This window comes from Protopterus annectens, chromosome 1.part1, assembly GCF_019279795.1.
Source record: "Protopterus annectens isolate FY-2018-M chromosome 1.part1, PAN1.0, whole genome shotgun sequence".
NCBI lineage: Eukaryota > Metazoa > Chordata > Ceratodontiformes > Protopteridae > Protopterus > Protopterus annectens.
Window position 1 is genome coordinate 801093903 of NC_056726.1, and position 23327 is coordinate 801117229.

Here is a 23327-nt window from a genome sequence, read left to right on the forward strand (position 1 = left end):
GCCTAGCTGTTCAGTTTGTGTCTGCTATACTTCAGGTGGGTCTACTTTAATTAAATGAAAGTGGAATCCGTTGAATACGAATTCGTCGACACGTAAACAGCGAAACGTGGAAACATCGAACTCACTAAATAGCGAAATCGGAAATGTCGAATTGTCATAGTTGGACTGTCTGCAGTATAGCTCCGTAAGGTTAGTGTCTGATAGTTACGGACCTTAGGGTTAGGGTGCGGGTTAAGGTAAGTGCATAGATAGGTAATGTATGCAAGGTTTAGTGTAGGGTTTTGTTAAGTGTATGTGTGTAGAATATTTACTTTGAGTGGGTATAGTTCTGTAGGGTAAGTGTGCAGCAGTTACAAACCTTAGGGTTAGGGAGGGGGTAAGGGTAGTGCATAGATAGTTGTGTATATGGGGTTTAGTGTAGGGTTACAAGCGGGGTTTTGGTGCTTTAATTTAGGGTTAGTGGTAGAATTTTGGTTAGTGTGTGTATGTGTTTTTTGTTGTGTTTGCGTAGGTAGTATGTTACGGGTGGTGGCGTTGGCCGACTATTGCAGTTTTGATGTTTAAATTTCACGGTTTTGCGTGTTCGACGTTATCGTGTTTCACTGTTTATGTGTCAACGGATTCGTATTCGACGGATACCACTTTCATTTAATTAAAGTAGACCCACTTAGGGCACCTATTTAATGTGGATATCAGTTGTTCCATCACCAGGATGGATGTGTAAGTTATTTCTGAACATCATGATGTTGTGGAGTGCAACACTGTGACCCAGTATCAATTTGCTGAGCAGTTCCATAGAATTCTGCATCACCCGCTATTTTGAAGTACCCCACTTCTCAGGGTTTGAACTTCGTGAATGACAGGCTTCCTACTTTTTGATTTGAACTTGCTGGTTCGGGGGCTTATATTTCTTGGAAAAAAGCTTTTGCAAGATCTTGGAGCTGCTGACCTGTATCTGCATGGAATTGCCCCCCCCCCCCCAACAAAAACAGTGATGACAGAATTGTCTTAACCATTCAGTCCATCTCTATCTTTTTTGGAGGGCAACAATTGGGAGAGAAAGAGCTTTTCACAGGTTGAATGTGCTCTGATAGCTTAAGTTCTGTCTGAAGTGACATGAGTTTAGGAAAGCTGACCAGCTCTCCATCTTCTTCACTTTGATTAATGATGGGCTGCTAATTGCCACGCAAGCCCCCAATGTATTTCTGACTGCATTATATTTTGTCATCAGGTGGTAAACAGCTGTGCTGCTCTCAGTCTTCTCTACCACAGATGTGGCTACTTCTATTACCCATTTCAGAAAAGTCTTCCATTTGGAGGATTTCTGTTGCATTGCCACTGGATAGTTGGTTCATGCTTTTTAGCATTATTTATTGGACCATGATTCCATGAGTTGAACCTCCTTTGATATACCAGCACTTCTTTTTTAAATTACTGCCTGTAATTCAAGCCTAATCATAGATTTTCAAGGCAGATTCTTGATGTTTGATGTAAAACAAACTTACCCTTTCAGCTGATCCATGAGGGAGATCCTTGTTGGGCTACAAACAAACCTCTTGCCATCCCTCCAGCTTTAGATGACCTCCCCAGCCAGTGACTGCTGCTGTTCCCTTTCAGGTAAGCAAGTATAGATTTCTATGTACTTGTATTCAGTGTAGTAGACAAACTTTGTGTGTGCATGTGGCAGTCACTTGATTTGTAGGAAGTACACATGCTCAGTAACTGAAGGATAGACTGGTAGGCCCAGTGCCAGAGCACACTTTTCCATTGTAAGGTGTGACTTGTGACTGTAGGACATGAACCAGTGTAAGGTACACATAACCATTGCATATGAAGTTCCAAAAGTGCCAACTGAATGGGGGGAAATGAAAATAGTTGTAAGCCTAAGTATACCCTTGTAGATCAGATGGTACAGTAACTACATTCTCATGCGGGAGACCTTTTATTAGTAGTTGTGATGTCTATTACGTGGAGATTTCAGATATTTCAGAAAGAAATTGCTTATCTTTCTTAAACAGTGTCTTTGTATAATACCACTGTAGTGTTCCTTCATGTTTTTCCTTGTTTACTGATGTACTGCCCATGCATATGGAACTTATGTTCCCGTGCTTGTACAGGGCAGGAGAAGCAATGGAGGGTGGCCTAATGGTTAAGCTGTTTGCCTTACAAACACAAGGTGCAGGGTTTGAGTCTCACAAGGGATAATTGGCTAGGCTTAAAATTGTTTGCAAGGGCAGTTAGCTTAGTATGAACCTATAATCTCTGTTGCTGTTTTTTGAATTTTATTAACTGCCGAGATTTTTTGAGTGACAGTGCAGAAATACAAGGAAAATCAAGTACTTTTCTGATTTAGTTTTGCAGAATGTACCTGATTTGTCTCATGTTTTGTTCTATCCTATAGCATATACTAAAAGGAAGTTTGGCCGCCCAATGGTACTTCAGTGGTCAAACTTCTTTTTGTTGGTATAAGCTCGATTTACAAAAGGCACGCTGGTTGGGTTGTCCAATTAGAGACTTGTTTTTTTGAGTAGTAACGAGCAGTTATTATATAATTGTGTATAATTGCTTCACACTACAGATTTTTGTAGTTAATTGAAGTGTGATGTTCTGATAGAACCTTTTTTTCTCTTGGGATACCATGCATAGCTATCCTTTATCCAAGGGAAGAAACTCTAAGAATATAACTTACCAGAGATTTTAGATATAGTTAGCTATCTTTTTTTACAGCAAGTATAACAAAAACAATTGTGTACTCCAAAACTGCATTTCACCAGGGTTGTCACCTCATACAGTATACTTTTCAGACACATCCTTTTAAATAAGATTTTTGCAGTTGGGACTTGATCTGAGAATACATGCACTATAGACTACGTTAATAGTTGTGCTAAGGAAGCTCTTAATTCATATGATAAACTGTTGTAAAGGCTAACCAAAGTCTGGCAGATAGTGCAGAGGACTAAGGCTCTGAGCTATTAATGAGATACTTTCTGAGGTACAGGATTGGATTCCCTCAGCCTTAGTTTGCCTGCTGTGTGACCTTGAACAAGTCATTTAACTAGACAGTGCTTTGGAGCAATTGGGAATTTGGGGTAGACCCTCCTGGACTGTATGCTTAGTAATTGCCTATGAAAATTTGAATCTACGTCACCTTTTAAGTCCATCTGCCAGGAGAAAGGTGATTATTTTTGGGACTTTATTTTTGTTCTGCAACCAGACAACCTTAGAGTAAGATGCACAAGTTATGTGAAACTTTCTTTAATTGTGCATCTTCTGGATAAGTTTTTCTTTTAAGATACATTTTTATCTCCATTTGAGGGCTTGTCCTGCACTCTTATCTAGAATGGTTTGGGGACTGGCATAATGGTTTACTATATATGTGTATATTTTTTAATGTTTTTTTATCTGAAGAAGTTCCACAGTTAGGCAGGACGAAAAGCCCTTTAGTTAATAAAAGAAAGCAATCTACACTATGTGGTTTTTGTTTTCGTGTAAACCCAGTAACTCTCTGATGGACATTTTTCTTTACAATTGTTTGGTTCTTTTTCTTGGTTATTGGTTTTACTTATTTGTCTTCATGGCTGCAGAGAGGGGTCCGGGTACACAACTATCCTTGTCCCAGAATGGTGACATTGGAAACTTAACATTATTAATAGAGGCACTAACACTATGTCTGGACAATCTCACTACGAGATTGGATTTACTGACCGGTACCATTGCAAGCTCGCAGCTGCCTAACTTTACTACTTCGCAAATGAACAATGACAGAACACTGTGTACCATAACTAACAGTATGGTACCTTCTCCTGGGATTACAACTAATTTAACGCAGGCTGTCAGTTTGGGACAAACAGAACAGCCTAATCCACAATGGAATGATTCGCAAAGCAATAACCACACTGGATTCTCTAATGAGGAGGAACCCTCAGGGATTATAGGAGCTCTGAACATAAACATCTGGCTTAAAGAACCACTTTCAATACAGACACCGTCTTTTAGTAGTGACACGGAGCAACTGGCTAAAGGGTCAATGGATATTTCCCCTCCAATTGAAACAACTGGATCAAAAACTAATCAAATATAACTAATATATAACTAATATAAATATATTTATAACTAATATATAATTATAACTAATCAAATATATATTTGAATATGTGTCTACCTGTTTGAGCCAATATTCATTTTCCCCTGGAGAACACTCTGCTTTGGCTTGTAAGCAGCTCCCCCCCACCACGCGCACACACACACACACACACACACACACACACACACACACACACACACACACACACACACACACACACACACACACACACATTCCACTTTCTCTCTTATTCCCTTCTGTTAGCAAATAGTATCCATAACTGATCAATACTGTGTGTTTGTTAATTTAAACTGAGACCACAGTAGCCTACTGATACAAGGTTATCCTGTTTTCTCCACCTGAGAAATGGTTAAGAAATGAATTATAGTTTCAGAGCAGTCCTTGGTCAATTGTGATTGTTTCTTAAACACAAACTTGTCTTTGCTTTGGTTCATTAGCAGCAGTACAAAGAACTGCCTACTCACACCCTTGTTCTCCCCTCCCCCTTCCCTGTTTATTACCTTAAGACAATCCCAAAGTTAATAAATATTACCTGTGGAAGGCACCATTTTTAAAACTACAACCACCCTTGTCACTATCATATGTTCATTTATCAGTTAACTCTGTTAACTGATTGTTTCCAGCCCCCTCATACGAGCAACTAACAGGGTCTGTTCCCGCTTCGCTCCCCACCCTGCCCCCTATTACCTCCCGCCCCCAGTGGTCCCACCTTTATTGCACTCACAAACCCCTCCCATCTTTCCAATAGCCAACCACAGTGCTAACCCAACACTACCTCCTCCATCTTCCCACTACTATCACACCTCCTCAACTAACATGTACAAGCATACCTTACCTATGCTCACTGCATGCACTTTCCTTGCATATCTTGCATCCTACCAAATGCTCCATCATTCCCCCACTCAACCACTACCACTGTACTACTACTCACACCACCACTCATGTCTCACTCAGCTCCCCTCACACCAACTCAAGAACCATCCCTATGCACCCCCCACATATTCTACCAACTATATTACTCAAACATAAAGCATCCCTACAACTTAACATAGTAACCCTCCCACCATACCTATTACCCACAGAGCACAATCATAACGTGTCCCTTATAAACAAACACATTCAAAAACTGAGACAACTAATAACCTCATGCATATCAAAACTAGCCCTACGTGGAGACATACACCCCAACCCTGGCCCTACCATCTCCAACCCCAGTCCTCATAATCAGACTAGAAACCACAACTTCTCCAATATTACAGCCAATAGAAAGCCAAGTGACTTCCTTCTACTAAGCCTAAATATTAGAAGTATATCCAACAAAGTCCATGAACTCCATGCCACCATAGACTTGTACTCCCCAGATATAGTCAGCCTGACAGAAACCTGGCTAATACCTCACATTACCAGTGAGCAAATACTCCCTACAGATTACGGCATACTAAGAGTAGATCGGCTAAACAAAAAGGAGGTGGTGTAGCTATAATATTTAAACAGCATCTAAACATCCAGATCTTAAAATCATCAGCTCCACAAATAGGCAATGAAGAAATAATATACACCAACCTCAAAATAAACCAAAACAGAACCATCAACATAATTGGATGCTACTTCCCACCTGGCCAAAATATCCCTCCACTAGAAAACCTCCTCAGCTGGTCTACCCACCATCTCCCCCAAGAAACTATCATTTTAGGTGATTTCATTATTGACTGGCAATCCTGTTCTGGCAACCATCTAACCCATCATGTAAATCTTCATGGCTTCACCCAACTAGTCCAGTCGCCAACCAGGATAAATAAAAACTCCAGCAAGCACACTACTCTGGATTGGATACTAGTCAGTAAGAGCCCCCAGTCATATATAACAGGCTGCTTATTAGATAGCCTCAGTGATCACTCCCCAACATTCCTACTCAAATAATACCTATACCAAGCTAAACCTGCCATCTACCGTCAAATACATAAAAAACTAAATTTTAACCCACTCACATTCATCTCATCCCTCAAAGAATATAAATGGCATCCTCTAAAGTACCTCAGTCTAGATGGCACAGTTGAATTTTTTAATACTACCTTCCTGAACATCCTTAATTACCATGCCCCCATAAGATTTTCCAGAACCAAAGCACAACCCTCCCCATGGCTACAGAAAACTACTAAGTCAAAAATGAAAAACAGGGATAAAGCCTGGGAGCACTGGCGCAAAACCAAAACCCCCTCAACTAGACAGAAATTCTTAGAACTACGCAATAGAATCAAAAAGCTAATAAAACAGGACAAATTCCAATACTACCAGTCTGCCCTAGACTCCTCCGAACACAGCCTCAAACAATTCTGGTCCTCCATAAACTCCATCCTCCACCCAGGTAAAGTCAGTACCCCTCCTCCTAACATCCCTCACTCCTCAGAAAATATTGCTACCTCATTCAACACACACTTCACCCAAACCATATTATCACTAGCTAAACAACACAACCCCTCTCCCCTCCAACCCACACCTTCAACTAGTAATCTCCCCACTGCCTTCTCTTTTTCTCCTGTACCTACCTCCAACATAAAAAAACTCTTAACTAAACTTAAACCCACCAAAGTAGCAGCAGACAACCTCCCAAGTGAATACCTACAAATCGCAGCTGATGCTCTGGCCTACCCAGTATCCATCTTGATTAACCGATCTCTGTCAGAAAGTTATGTTCCCACACTGTGGAACGTATCACATATAATTCCCCTCCACAAAGGCGGACCCTCCACCAATTACCGCCTCATAGCTATTCTCTCTCCACTCTCCAAAATTCTAGAGAGATGCATGCACTCTCAGGTCTCAGACTACCTCCTTACTAACAACCTCCTTTCCAGTACTCAGCATGGTTTCCGACCAAACCATAGCACCACCACTGCCTTACTCTCCTTTACTAACACTATCCTTCAGCATAAAAACAATGGCTATCTCTCCTCTGCTACTTTCCTAGACCTATCTAAAGCATTTGACATGGTCCCACACAAACAACTTATCTCTGTCCTCAATAACCTATCCTTCTCGCAGTCAGTCACCAACTGGTTTCAGAGTTACCTGTCTGACCGCCAACAATCTGTTGTATGGCAGAATGACATATCTCCCCAACTACCTGTCTCCATAGGGTTTCCCCAAGGATCCATCCTTGGACCCCTACTCTTCTCTGTTTACACCAATAATCTAGCCTCTGCCACCAAACATGGCACACTCATACATTACGCAGATGACTCAGCCATCATCTGCTCAGCCCAGTCCCTACCAAAACTGCAAAAAGTCACACAGGAAGCCTTTTCCTCTGTTGAAACTTGGTTATCCGATGCCCAATTAATACTCAACTCAGACAAAACTAAACTCCTCATCTTCCAACCCACCAAACATACTCAAAACAACTCTCACTTTAACATCACAGCAAAAGACAACACCACTATATACCCAACTGAACACACCAAATTGCTAGGAGTGGAAATAGACAATCAACTAAAATTTGACATTCACATATCCATGACCATAAAAAAAGTCCACAATACACTAGGAGCGTTATACAGAAATAAGCAATTTCTCACCAAAGCAGCAAAGATTTCAATCGCAAATTCCCACCTTATCTCCACCCTACTTTATGCCTCTCCAGTATATACCAACCTAAGGCAAGGCGATCTAAACAAGCTAGAGACCTGCTACAACAAAATTGCCAAATTCGCCACAGGGGCATCCTACTGTAGTCACCACTGTCTCTCACTTGCTGAACTGGGCTGGCTTGAACTCCCTCGCCTCCTTCAGTGGTATCAACTCTCACTCACCCACAAACTAGTAAACCATCCACTAAATGTCCCATCCCTCCAGAATCTACTCCAACCGTATCGCACCACCAGACCACTAAGATCCAGCAACAAAAATCATTTGCAGATCACTAAAGCCAATAACTCTGCTGGTGAAGCACTATTCTCTTGCACCATAGCCAAATTATGGAACTCCCTTTCACCCACAATTACCTCCGTACCATCATGCACCCACTTCAAAACTTTACTAAAAGCGCACCTAAAAACATGCTGGCTATGCCCTTGCAACTCCCACTCTAATATAATCCACCCCATCCAACCACTACCTTTCTTTCCACTCCAGTAACTACTTTGATTATAGCAAGCTCAGATGCTCATAAGCCTAGTACTTATTATACAGCAGGAACTTCTAATTGTAACATTTGTTAATGTCTGTTATGTACTTCACAGATACAGATTCTAGTTGTCTACTGATGTACTATGTTCTTCATCTGTAAATATGTTCTAAGTAATTGCTATGTTAAATTGTTAATCGCTATGTAATCCAATGTAACTACTGTCTGTTTATTTTAACTGTGGAGCTTTTCTCTCCGGGCCTCTGCTGAAAATGGACCTACGTCCAGTCGGACACGCCCGGTCAACAAATTTAAATAAATAAATAAATAAATAACAAATTACAGTTAGAAATAGCTTATTTTCAGGAATGTATTAGTGAAGGCATTGTCCAGAAAGGCCTGAGAGTTTGGCAATACCCTATGGGGTTAGTGGAAGGGTCGGCTTCCCACAAGGACCTCGTCAAACTATTTGATAAGATGCAGCCTTGAACTTTTGGGGTTGATGTGCAAATATTACCAGCAATTTGCAAACACTTTAATGGGGGAACCTACTGCTTTGGACAATTTAATAAAAGAAAACATTGATTTTTCTAGGTATCGGTTTGACTATGAAAGGACTTTTTCTAGCATAGATCAGTACATAGTCAAACTGAAGAGTACCAAGTTAAAAAAGTTAAACAGAGACCTCCACGCCTATGAAATGGGCTCAACCTATTGCAAACCACCTTTATCACAGTCTAGCTCCTTGAGTGGTTATATTGAGCCAGAGGGAGGTGTGGATGTAAATGAACATTCGGAAGATGACGTTAACAGCGACGACCGGATGGTAACTTCTGTGAATAGCGATGGACATGCAGCAAATAACAAATCTTTGTGATCTAATTAGGTCTCTTATGTTAATAACACTCAATCTGACAGAGGCTTTCAAAAATCTGCTGACACAGTAAATTTTCAGAACCAAGCCTCGACCTACAACTTTAGACAATGTACGCATTGAGTGTACTACAACAGCAGGAGCAAACAGAACAAATGGGGAAGGTGAATAACATTTTTGTAAGTGAATGCAACGTTTGTGAAATTGTTTATAACACTGAAAAAGACTTTTAAGTTTTTAACTTTTCAAACTTGCATATTGATGGGGCGTACAGGTCTTAAACTTTACAAAAAAAGCACCTAAACAGGCATGTCCAAGGGTCAGCTTCCGGTGATTTCTCCTGTCCACCTGGTGAATCTGGGCATACTGTGGCAATGCGGCAACTGCCTCATGTACACAGACAATCCTCTCCTCCTACCACCCAACACTACAACCTGCGAGAGATGCACTTACATAGCCAAACCGGAAGCAAAGCTTTCTCCTGCCAAGATTGTGCTAGACAGTCAAGAGGAGAAGGTTAACACCTGCATTACACCTTAAGCAACTCATAGCCCTTCAAAACCCACACCTTCAACACCCACACATAACAACACTAAACCCACATATGCAGAGGCCCTTAACATTAACCTGCCCAAGGAACAAGTACCTCCGAAGCTGAAATGCAAACAAACACCAGTCACAACCAAAGTGACACATAGCTCACAACACCGGTGTGACAACCAATAACAGCCCCTAAGGCAAGACAATGTACCCAACACTTTAGTCATAGGTGACTCTATAGTCAGGCACACTGATGTCCCACTCACCAGACTGAACAAGGAGAAAATTACAGTCAGCTGCCTGTTGGGTGCCAGGATCCACCACATAACGCATGCACTCAAGTCACTCCACAACAAGTACAAATATGACTCTGTCATTGTCCATGCTGGAGTGAATGACTTGAGACGTACCTCCCTGGACTACATGAAAAGAGACATGGAAGAGCTCTTGGATCATGTGACCCAGGCAGGTATGACCCTAGCCCTGAGTAGCATCCTGCCTTCGCCCAGAATGATACCACAGTATAAGGACAAAATGACTGACTTCAACAATTGGCTAAGCTTCTGGTGTCATTCAAAGAGGATCCAGTATTTGTCTGTCTGGGAAGACATGATCGACAAACCATGATTCTTTGCCAGAGATGGTCTGCACCTGTCACCCCTGGGATTCAGGTTACTGGCTAAAGCTCTTGCCACCCCTATAGTGCCTTTTTTAGGCAAGGGTCAAAGGATAAAACCACCACTGTAACAGATACAAGCATGCAAAATCTGAAGGTAATACTACTCAATGCTAGAAGTCTAAACCTCAAAATGCACTCTCTAGAGGCACTCCTAAAAATGGAGAACATCGATATCTGTGTAGTAACTGAGACCTGGTTCAAGGCTCCAGAGAGCACCCCTGCAATACCAGGCTACAATTCTTACCACACTTTTCGGCCACAAAACCAAGACCGAAACACTAAAGGTGGAGGAGTGTCCATATTCACCAAGGATATTCACACCTCCAGGCTAGTTGCCCAACACAATGCATCTGAAATTCTCAAGGTGCAACTAACACTAGGTAAGACTGCAATCCAAATTGTAGCTTGCTACAGATCCCCCACCATGCTCCAAGATTCTCACTACACCTTTCTAAACATACTGGAAAATATTAAGATACAACCAAACACCCTAATACTGGGTGATTTCAACTACCCTGCCATTAACTGGGAAAACTACTCGGGTACCAACTCCTTTCCCCAATGGTTCTTGGAATTCATAAATTCCAATGCCCTGGATGAACTAATCCATTGTCCCACCAGGGGCTCCAATATCCTAGACCTGGTCATTAGCAACATGGGAGAAAGATGCTCCACACCAGTGGTCACCCCCTCATTGGTCAGGTCTGACCATAAGCAAATCACCCTTGACATCCACATCCCACCCCTCAGTAAGGAAACCTCCTTAAAAAACTTCTCCAAACCCAACTTCATGCTACTGAAGTCAGAAGTGACAAACTTCATGACACCCACGCAGACGGGATCTGGAAGTTCGACGGCAGAATCCTACACTAAGGCACTATACGAGCACATCCACTCATGCATGAATCATGCCATCCCAAATAGAACTAAGATGCTCTTCTTCAAAAAAAGGAAGCCAATCTGGTGGTCCCCTGCTATAAACAATCTATACAACAGAAGGAAGAAACTGTTGCAGAAAAGAGGAAAATCCCAGGATGCAAAAAACTCCCTCACCAGCCTCAGTAAGAAGCTGAGATCCCTCATAAAATCTTCTAAAGCTAGTTACGAAAATAAAATTGCAAAAGATTCCAAAGACAACCACAAGGCATTCTATAGTTATGTCAAGAATCTAAATGGCAATGCTCAGATCTGCTCTGAGCTACAACAGAATGGCATTAAATATACTGATCCCAAGGATATTGCTAATATCCTGGCAGATCGATTTAGTGCCAACTTCACCCCCCTCTCACCCCCTAAAGGGCCCTTCTCAATACCAAAAGATTGCCAAATTCCAGTAATCACTGCCACACAGGTAGAAACCACACTCTCCAAAGCTAAGAATACAGCATCCATGGGACCAGATGACATCCCGGGCTGTGTACTACATGAACTACAAAATGAACTGGCACCTCACCTAAGTGCCATGTTTAATCATAGCCTCACCTCAGGCTTCGTGCCCACTGAGTGGTGCACAGCTACAGTTATCCCGCTCCACAAGGGAGGATCCGCTTGGATCCTGGGAACTACCGTCCCATCAGTCTGACAAGCCTGATTTGCAAGGGCATGGAACGCATTATCATGGAACTTATAAAACAAAGACATTGGCAACCTTCAAACACTGGACCCCACCCAGTTTGGGTTTGTGAAGGGCCGATCTTGTCTCCTGAATCTGATTGACTTCTTTGAATCAGTCTCCAGAGCTGTGGACGAGGGTAAGGCAGTCCACACAGCCTATCTGGACCTTGCCAAGGCCTTTGACATGATCCCCCACTCTGGAATCATAGATAAACTTAGTAAGCTGGGCATAAATCCCTGCGTCATTCGATGGGTTGCCAACTGGCTTACTGACAGTACTCAGACTGTAAAAGTAGCCGACTCCAAATCCAGCTCCAGACAAGTGACAAGTGGAGTACCTCAGGGTTCAGTCATGGGACCACTCTTGTTTGGCATATATTTCTCTGAAGTACAGGCCAACACTAAGGGACTCTGGCTAACAAAGTTCGCAGATGACTGCAAACTGGGAGCCATTATTGAATCCCCAAATTATGTGGATATTCTACAAAAGGGCCTTACAGAAACAGATGCCTGGTGCCAGAGCAATGGGCTCAAGCTTAATGCCAAGAAATGTATAGTTATTCCCTTTGGAAAAAAAACATGTACCCATGAATTACCACATAGGTGGCAGGACACTAGACATCGAAAGTGTGATGAGAGAGTTAGGGACACTGGTGGACAGTGGTCTCACCTTCGATAACCACATCGCCACAACAGTCAGGAAATCCTTCTATGTAGCACACCTCATCACTAAGGGCTTTTCATCCAGAAAAAAGGAGGTCATTGTCCCACTGTACTCATCCCTCATTAGACCCATTATAGAGTATAATGCCCCGTTTGGTATGTACCTCACAAGACATCTGCAACAGCTGGAAAGGCCACAGAAATACCTCACTAAAAGAATCACAGACCTAAAGCAGATGCCATATGATGACCGTATAAAAAAACTCCAGCTATACTCTGTGGCATATCGTCTACTCAGAGGCGATCTCTGCTTAACATACAAGGCCATGCAAAATCCTGAGCTATTGGACATGCTCTACTTAAAGAAATCCCAATCCCTCAGAGCCACATGCTCCAGGGATCTAAACCTTGTCATCACAATGAACAAAACATGCTGGAGGGATAGGTTCCTGACCCAGAGACTCCCCATACACTGGAATAGACTGCCCATACATGTCAAGCAGCACGCCTCATTGGTCCTCTTCAAAAGGAACCTTGATGATTGGATGGGAGATAAGAAATTCTCCCCGGGGATCATGTCAGTCGCCTTGCTAGACAGGGGTCTAGAGAAGTAAATATTATGGGAAGAAATATCCAGGGAATTGTTATGACTACGCTTGCATAGGCCCTAGGGCCGATATCCTAGTACCAACCTATGAACCTATGACTGAATATTGGTAGACCTGTTAGCAAAAGGTCACACATTTCTTCCTACACGTAGAGAGGACTTGCCAAACACACTTATAGACTTGAAGTTATTTGTTTGAAAATTAAATTTAACTGTTTTACTTGGTCAAAATAACCATGCCACCAATGTTTTTCATTTTGCTAGTACGTTCTGTCCTCTATTACACCCTACATTAGCCCTGTTTGCACAGATGTGTGAATTAGATATTAACAACTCTTTAAGTTCAAACGTGTAATAATAATAATGGTGTATATAACATCACTAAAACTGAGAGACAAGCATTGCTTTTATTAAAAGAAGCCCAAGTAAGGGTGATGCAACCAGATAAAGGGGGCTGGCTCGTGCTTATGAACAGTAAAGATTATGTGATTAGGATGAATAAAATTCTAGATAGTAATGTATACCCTGAAGTGTCTAGAAATGAACTTAACATGGCATATGGGAGAATTCGTTCTTTTTTGAATGATATGTTCACTGAAGGTAAAATAGATTTGGAATTATTTAATTTTTTGAGCATGCCAGCACCTAGGATACCAATACTGTTTGGGATCCCCAAGATACACAAGAGTGTGAATGATCCACCTATGAGACTCTAGTGGACGCCAGAAATAGTATTACCTACTCTTGTGCGAAATTCATAAATTACATCCTTAAAAATGCATCTTAGGAAAGGAACAAATTTGAAAGATTCCTGGACTTTTATGGCCATTATCAGCACGCTAGAATTTAATAAGGACCTTAACTTTTTGACCGTAGACATTAAGGACCATTATTCTTCAATACCCCATTTGGAAGGCATCGAATGGGTTAGTTGTATGCTACGAAGTAAAGGGGCACCTGTGTCAGAAATATCCTTAATTGAGGAAATATTAGACATAATCTTGTCATATAATTACATCACCTTCAATAACAGTTTTTTCCTCCAAAAGATCGGGGTAGTGATGGGCTCCCCTTGTGGAGCAAGCTTTGCGAACCTCATAATGGCATATTGGGAACAAGAATTTCTTAGGAAACCTCCACAAATTTCTTGTGGGATCCATTTTTATACATGCTTTTTGGATGACGTATTCATATTAATAGAAGGTGAGAAGCAAGTGAACTGGTTATGTACTTCAATAGTGCAACACAATTTCTATCTTTTACGTTCACGTTTAGTAAAGACCGGATTGCATGTTTGGACATCGACCTGAGTAAGAATTACACTAACGGATGCTATACAGCAAACATATTTAGGAAGGAGACATACTCCAAGACCTTTTTACATTTTAGTAGCTGCCATCCCCTTCACCAAAAAAGATCTGTGGTGAAGGGACAGTTAGAGCAGCACGTGTGGTATCTAGTGACAATGACTTTATTATTGAATGTGATAGACTAAGAGAGATGTTTTCTAAAAGGGGTTATCCAAGCTCCTATTTACCAACCTACTGACTGAAGTCCAGGCCAAAAGACTAAAATATTTTTACAAACCGATCTTGGGCGGTAGGAACAGCCCTGTGACTAGATTAAATGGACCGGTTAGTGAAGTTCCAGATATGAATACTTTTGCCTGATCGAGTTTGATAATACCATTTAGTATAGACGGTTATGAAATATTGGGGATCATTAACAAAAACTGGGATCTTATTAAAAGTGATTCTACAATCAGGAATAAATTTCAAGGTCTACCCCGTGTTGTATTTAAAACGAGGCCAAAACTTGAAAACCTGTTAGAACAGAAGAGGGTAACCGGTTTTCAACAACGGGATAGGTATGTATAAATGCAACATGTGTCACTATTGCTCATGTATGGCAGTGGGTTCTTCCTTCACAATCAGGGATTGCGAGTATAAGACTAAATACAAATTGGACTGTCAATCCAAGTCCTTAGTGTATGTAGCCCAATGCCAACAATGCCTGGCATTTTATATAGGTAAAACCGACAGGAAGTTAAGAGAACGGGTTTATGAACACCTAGACCAGATAAGGAAACTGAAACTGGAGAATTCTTTGGTAGGCATATAAAAGATTGTATGGATCACACTTTTAAGTTTAGGGCAATTGATGCCGTAGTCCCTGATGGGAGAGGGGGGTCTTGAATCCCTATTATTAGAAAGACTGGAACTGTTTTGGCAGTTGTGAACTAGAGCTTGTCAGTTCCCAGGTTTAAATGAAGTTTGTTCTATAATTTGCATTTCAAAGTTAAAACGTTTAATGAGATGATGATTTACATGACAAGAATGTGTGGTAGTGACATTTATTTTGCTACATTTGAAAATATATTTTTGTATCTTTATATTTCTGAATTTTATATGACCGTATTAATGAAGTGAATGAAGGAAAACTAAATATTTACGAGTATTGTGTAGTTGTTTTAGTATTAGCCTATTTTTTAAGGAAAATCATAGGTAGCTACAGGTAATTCCTGTAACAATATGTACATTCACCTCATATATATATATATATATATATATATATATATATATATATATATAGATAGATAGATATACTGTTTTTACAGGTATTTTATATAAAGGATTTCTTATATAAATTATTTTAAACCATAGTACAGCCTGTTGTTAAATGTTTACTGTCTTTACTAATAAAAAAAAGTATTTTGGCTTTTCCTGGTTAGGGATCGCTGCAGCGGGACTCCAGTCCACTAATGATTGGCAGTGGATTTTTACGGTGCTGAGTTACCAGCCTGACGCCCAGCCTTCAAAGAAAGCACACCCATTCATGCACGCACCTACCTGCATGTCTTTTAGATGTCATTTGACCACAGGGAGGACATACAGACCCCACACAGAAGGTGCTCAAGCCAAGAATCGAACGAGGCGACAATGCTAACCGCTGCACCACCGCGGAATGCATTTACTGTATTTACTGTGTGACAATATTTAGACATAGATATAAGCAAGCAAATGTTTTTATATTTACATTGTTATATACATTCTGTTGATTTTTGCAATATGTTTTAAACAGCAAAGTTGCGGTTAGTTAGCTGAAAGATGTGGTTATTAATTAGTTAATCTACCTGGTTTCAGTATTGGTGGATGCGAGTGACTGACGAAGTATGTTTTACTGTATATGTGTATATTTTTTTAATTTTTTTTTTTTATCTGAAGAAGTTCCGCAATTAGGCAGGACGAAAAGCACTTTAGTTAATAAAGGAAAGCAATCTACACTTCGTGGTTTTTGTTTTCGTGTAAAGCCAGTAATTCTCTGTTGGACATTTTTGTTTACAATCATTTGGTTCTTTTTCCTGGTTATTGGTTTTACGTAATGGTTAAAGTATTTACCTTGTAGACACAGGTCAGGGTTTGATTCTAACCTTTGGGAAGCATGACAGGGCTTAAAAAAGCCCCCTGGGGCTGTTAGCCTAGTAAATTGTCTAAGGGAGTTAGGGTTGGCAAAATGATTAAAATGTTACTCACAAACACAAGGTAAGGGTTTGATTATTGTGTTTGAAGGGAAATTAGCTAGGCTTAAAATGGCTTGTAGCGGAAGCTATCCTAGTAATTATCTATGGATGTATGGGCACAAAGTGTGATATTGGAAGAGAGAAAAAAGTTCCTTAGCTGCCTTACTACATGAGTAGATAGTGCTGTTTGTCATGTTATATAGTTTACATAGAGCACATGTTTAGCTTGAAATGTATTTATTAGTCTCTTACTTGGTTTGAATCTAAATGTTTTTCTGTCCTGATTCTTTTCATAAGGAAATCTGCTTAAAGGAGTCTGAGATTGTCCTTTGTGGAGGGTCAGAGAACTTGAGTCAAAATCCGTATGCTGTTAGAAGCATCCGATTTGGAACCAAGCTTGGAGAAGACCTTAAGGTAGGTAAAAGGATTGTAGAATGCACCTGTATGATAGGCTAATCTACTTACCTGTTTCTTCTTTCACAGCCATGTTCTCCCTCTCCTCAAGTTTTCCTTTGTTTTTATTATTTTATGTGCTTATAACTGTTTATTTGAAGCTTTCTATTGTATATTTTTGCCTCATTTTTGTATTTACTTGCAAATATGTGGAAGTGCAGCATGCTGCTTCGATGGGAGCTTTTCTGGTAGACATTTTGTAGACAAATAGAACTTAAAACAGGCTTTCCCAACATAGATAAATAAGCACAACAGAAGTTGAATGTCATGGTAAGTTGTATCAGTGTAATGTGGATACAATGAAAACTTTAACTAGACCTTTGAAATAGATTAGCAGTATTGAAATTGATAACTGCATTAAGTACTGGCAGTGCCACAGTTTCATTGAATTTATGGTTAATATAAGAAAGGGTGACTTGTATTGTGAACCTGGAATCAGACTTACTGGAATTTTCTTTTACATGTGTACAATATGTTATACGTAGTACTCTTATGACAAATGTTGCATTCCAAAATTACTCCAAAATGTTATATACCCATCTCCATAAATTATAACGTAAAGCTTCACAGCTCTGTTTGGGAAAACATGATCATGATCTTTATTTGGATTACTGTTAGGATCGGATGATTAACATCCAGTCAGACTTGTAGAGCTCTGCACCCTTCCATCTCAGCCAGACTGACTCCAGCTTCTCTGGGATTTTAGCACGTTTCTGTTATGAAGAAGGTATTAGCGAGTGCCATCTTCAGTTCCTTCTTGACAAAATAAAAGTATGAGAGTTGTACGTGTTGTGCTGTCATCACCCCTGAGTTACGTTTGGCCTGTCAGACTTTTTAGACATGACAGGTAAGTACAGTTAAAGAGTCTTTCCTTTTTACTACCATGCTATGCTTTGTATTATGATAGTCATTTTGTTTGGAAATTGTCCTACATACGTGCAAGCACCAGATTCTTCATAAACTATTTTATTCTTAGTGTCTTAGTATCTTCTTGTGGGTTTTGTAGGAAATTAAGCAAGAAAACATTGATGCAGGGAGTTAACTGTCCGAGCCTATGTAAACAGCATAGGTGTCAGTCCCATGCCAAGCAGGCTGTTGTATCTGCTGAACCTGAGAAATCTACCCCAGCAGGTGCCCCTGTTGAAAAAGAAAAAAAATGTGTTGAAAAATGGGAAAAGAGGCTCCATTTTGAGAAGGATACATGGCAGACTGTGGAAGTTTCTTTTGTTTTCTTGGCTACTTTAGTTTTGAGCGTATAATTACCATGGAGGTACTTGACAGTCCCTTGTCTAGACACCTAATACTTTGAGGCCACTAGTTCTGGCTGCTATTTCTTCAGCCAATTGCACATTCTCCTGGACCAGAGACACAATGTTTTACATTGAGTTAGACACTGCTGTCCAGCTGCAGGCATTGTTGTCATAGCAGGAGAGGCTGACACCCCTATCATGATTGTTAGGAATGAGGTCCACAGTGAAAAGGTGTTGGTTAGACAGCACCCATAAAATTCCAGAACTCTGGCAGCAGGTTGTGGATGTATGATTATGGTGATCCCCCCCTCAAAAAAAAAAAAAAAAGAGGACATCCACCATTTCCCATTGCCTGCATTATGGATAGTTCTCATTCCTCCTGCCCATAACCAGTTCATTTTAGCTCAGGATGTTCTGCAGGTCATAAAAATAAATAGCCAGGACCAGGCTGGTCACTGTATCAGGAGTTATATGTCACATAAGAGAAAACATGAATCTTCCCTTGAGAAGGGCTCGGACTCCTTTGTGTCTGAATGAGAAGATGATTTGGATTATGGGTTACAGTTATTATCACCCACACCCTCTAGGTTACGGTACATATGATGAAGACATACTGCCCTTTCAGTCTCTAGCAGAGAGCATCTCCTTTGGGGCAGTTCTTTAAAGACCACATCAGATAGGAAACCAAAGATGTCTCAGTCTCTGATTAGATGCCCCTAATTCTGTGGTTATTCCTCCACTCATAGACACCCTGCAGGATACTTTTGAGGCTGCATCCCTGGAATTGGATTCCCAACTGCCTCCCACCAAGAGATCTGGCAATCTTACAGGGTTCTTGATCTTTACAAATATTTCTACAAGACCCCAGTGACAAATTCAGTTACAATGTCTTTGGATGCTGCAAAGGGATGCAAGTTAGTTCCAGGATACAACACTCTTCCCAGAAGGGTTTTATACTGCTTCAGGAATGTGGTTTGCACAACAGCAACCCTAGCCTTCAAAGCTCTGAATTGCTGAAGCCATATGATTGACTGTCTGGGAGAACTGTCAAAGCTATGTTCATAGGAACTTACTAGCCTATAAATCTGTGAAGATCTTAAGAAACCTAACCTTGCGTTTCCATGGTAACTATTAGTCCTTATTACAGTATGAATAGCCAAAGATGGTCCAAAAAAGTATATGTTGGGGTAATTACATGTTTGCTTATCCATGAGGGTAATTGGTGCTAAACGGGGTGTGAATTTGCAGTACCCATCCATTTGTCCAAATTACATTTAGCAAGACAAGTACTTTGCTTTATATGGAGTGGAAAACTGTTTCAAAGGAGTGGTATTCTCTGTGATACATATCTATCACTCCAGCATATTTTGTTACATTTGAAAACATTATTTAGGTTCCTTGAGCAGGAGTATGACACTATTCGACTTGCGAATCTGTAACTGGTTTGACAGAATAGGGTCTGTTGGGGCTGTATATGCAAGGCAGAAGTTGCGTATTGGTAGCCTGTATGATACTGAGACGAGAGATGAGACTTTCAGATGCATATTTTTTATGGTTTAGGCCTTTTTTAGTCAGAATGCATTGTAGTCATTCAAGATGTGACAAGTATTTGGACAGGTTTATACCAAAAAGGGCATTATACTCGATGATTGACCTGATGTGTGCCGAGTATAGTGGAGCAGTTACTTCCCTGTATCTGGACTCACATCTTTTGATATAAGTTGTGTGATGAGTGGATGGGTCTACTTTCATTCACTGAAAACACATTTCACTGAATTTTAATTCACTCACACCAAATTGCTGAAAGCTCAAATCATTGAAAACTCATTTCACCGAATCACATTTCAGAGAATGCAGAGTACTTGTAAGGCATGTAAAACATATATGTCCTTTTCCCCACTGAAGTGCGATCCTGGAGTTAGTGTATCACATTATGGGGGGGCATAGACCCTCAAATTGGGGTTGGTGGGGGTGAAGCCCCCACCTATTTTGTTAGCTTTTAGTGAAATGAGACTCATAAATATAAAAGCAAACCAGGTGGGGGGCTACGTCCCCACAACCCCCCTATGTGGGGGGGGGCTGTGCCCCCTCTCCCCTAACTATATATGCTAACTCCAGGATTGCTGTACAATGGGGAAAAGGGCATATACATTTTACTTGCCTTACAGTACTCTGCATACAGTGAAATGTGATTCAGTGAAATGTGATTCAGTGAAATGAGTTTTCAGTGATTTGAGCTTTCAGTGATTTGGTGTAGGTGAATTGAAATTCAGTGAAATGTGTTTTCAGTGAATGAAAGTAGATCCAAGTGGACATATGTGGTGAACAAAAAACAGTTTACTGTCAACATAGCTTCCCAGAATCAATTTTCGGATGAGTAGTGTCAGTGTGATAGTTACAACAGGACTTATGCTTGCCAGACAATACAGTTATACATTTCTTGGCATTAAGTTTTAGTCTATCGTTTTGACATAATTTGTTTGGGACAGTTCTCTAGTAGGATCCTGCAGTCCTCTGTTAGATATGCTAGAGAAATAATACTATATGAAAACTCCTATACTAATCTATATATTAATAGAATTTTATCAAATAGAATAAAGATCAAAAATGGGACGAGACAAGGATGCCCTTTATCCCCCTTCTTATTCAATCTATACCTCGAACCGCTGTTCCTGTACATTAAACAGAAAATGTATCATAACCTGCCATCTCTCTTCAACTTTTAAATCTTTTATACAGCTTTTGCCAACAACTTAAAACATCTATTTCACTACCCCTAGTACTGACATACCCAGATTACTAAAAGCAATTGATTACTGTTCAAGTATATCTAATTATAACTGAAGTAATGTAACAGGTAAGCAACGGATGAACCAGGCAGAAGCCAAGCAGAGAAATGCAACTGCTATAGCAACGAGATACAGTCACCAATTATTCCAGTAAACAAAATACTCCATAAGGAAAATGCAGGCATCAAGGCAGGAAAAACACAGTCACAAAGTCCTCCAGTAGTAAAAAGCAATCCAGGATATTTATTGTAACCTTTTGTTTTCCTTATTGAGTATTTTGTTTACTGGAAGAATTGGTGACTGTATCTCGTTGCTATAGCAGTTGCATTTCTCTGCTTGGCTTCTGCCTGGTTCATCCATTGCTTACCTGTTACATTACTTCAGTTATATATATATATTTTTAGCAACAGAGTATTTATCCCTTGGTCTGCATTTTCTTTGTTATCTAATCATAACTTAATTTAGAAAAAAACAATATTTTCCCTCTAAACCCCCTAAACTGTTATTGTTAATCCCATTATTAGATACTAATAAAATAAAAGACTCAACCAGATATCTTGGGATTACGTTTTTCCAAAACAAAAAAGATTTTTATCAAAATAACATATTGGATAAATGGAATATGATAACGCAACACTGAATAGATGGAACAATTTCAAATTACCATTCCTAGCCAAAGTCTCGATAATCAAAATTAATATTCTTCCTAGAGTTATTTATACATTTATAACCACACAAGTGGTACTACATAATACATTTTTCAAATGAATACACGTTTCTGGCCAAGTTCATTTGGGAGCCAAAAAAAAAAAACAAGAATATCATACCAAAAACTAACTTTATCAAGACTAAAAGGGGGCTTAAATTTACCAGATTTTAAACTATACTATACCCTTATCAATAGTAGCAGAATACTAAAGATAGCAGAATTTGCCCCCACATCCAACAAATGGTCTCCTGTTGGGCTGAAAATATATCATAGCTATATCAAATCTCTAAAAATTAATCCTAGAGCTCTTCCTTTTCTAACCAAAAAAGATATAACAACTTATAAGATTACGGACCCTCTAAGACACTTTATTATAGTATTTCAAACATTGTTCATCTCCCTTGGTCTTGAGTCAGCAATGGGCTTATTTCAACCAATCCACAATAAACCAAACTTAAAAATTAATAGCTCACTGGTAAACTCAACAACTACCCTTTATTAAAATACTTCAGAATTCAAGATCTCTACCCTTACAATAACTATACAACTACAGATCTGAGATCTCAACTTAATTTACCAAAATCGTGCACAATTATATTGAGACAAATTAGAGAAGTTCCAAACACCTTCAAAATACCAAATTAAACGAGGTAGACATAAACAATTGTGAAACTCTATGGAATATAATGCTAGCCGTGAAAAAAATGATATCTAACACAAATTAATAGCAGAGATCAAATTTCAGGACAATATTCTTATTTCTAAATATTGGTTTAAAAGTAACTCATCAATAACTGATCCCCAATTAAACCAAGCTTTGAAATTAACACACAAAGCATAACCTTTGAAAAAGTTAACTTATACACAACTCATGATCAACAATAATGCTTATCTTATCCCCCTCAGTACTACACAAATCTATCTCTTCTAAATCACCAAATTGTCCATATTGTAGGTCACAGGAAGCAGATATAACTGATAGAGTTTGGAGCTGTAAATGAGTATCTAAACTATGGAATTAATTAAAAATCCAACTACAAAAACAAGGCTATGAAAAAGAAACTCTTAATTGGGAATACACATTACATCACATTCCCCCCTCAGGAGTATCCCAGAAGCAAGTGACCAAACATATTGCATTATTCCTGTTAATGCCAAGTTATACATTGCATCCAAATGGGGGAGAGAATGAATATTAATTTGGCCGAATTCAAAATGATGGCAATTTTGGCCGAATTCAAAATGATGGCAATCAAACACATGCTAGCTCATAAATGGGAATAGATGGAAAAACATAACAGTGTGAAGAAACTACGAAAGTGGGAAAAGATATTTAACATACTGCAAGCTTAAGCCACCCACACTGACATAAAGTCTTGGACATATATGAGCAAATATAGA

General features: G+C 39.8%; 1 protein-coding gene across 1 annotated transcript in view; it reads left to right on the plus strand.

Annotated features, from left to right (window-relative positions):
* Window positions 1-23327, plus strand: part of LOC122815057 (3-ketoacyl-CoA thiolase, mitochondrial-like) — a 509895-nt gene that overhangs the window by 456244 nt on the left and 30324 nt on the right. The window contains exon 4 of the mRNA XM_044087304.1: window positions 17023-17139. Coding sequence (XP_043943239.1) covers window positions 17023-17139 — 117 coding nt within the window. The remainder of the gene's footprint in view (window positions 1-17022; window positions 17140-23327) is intronic.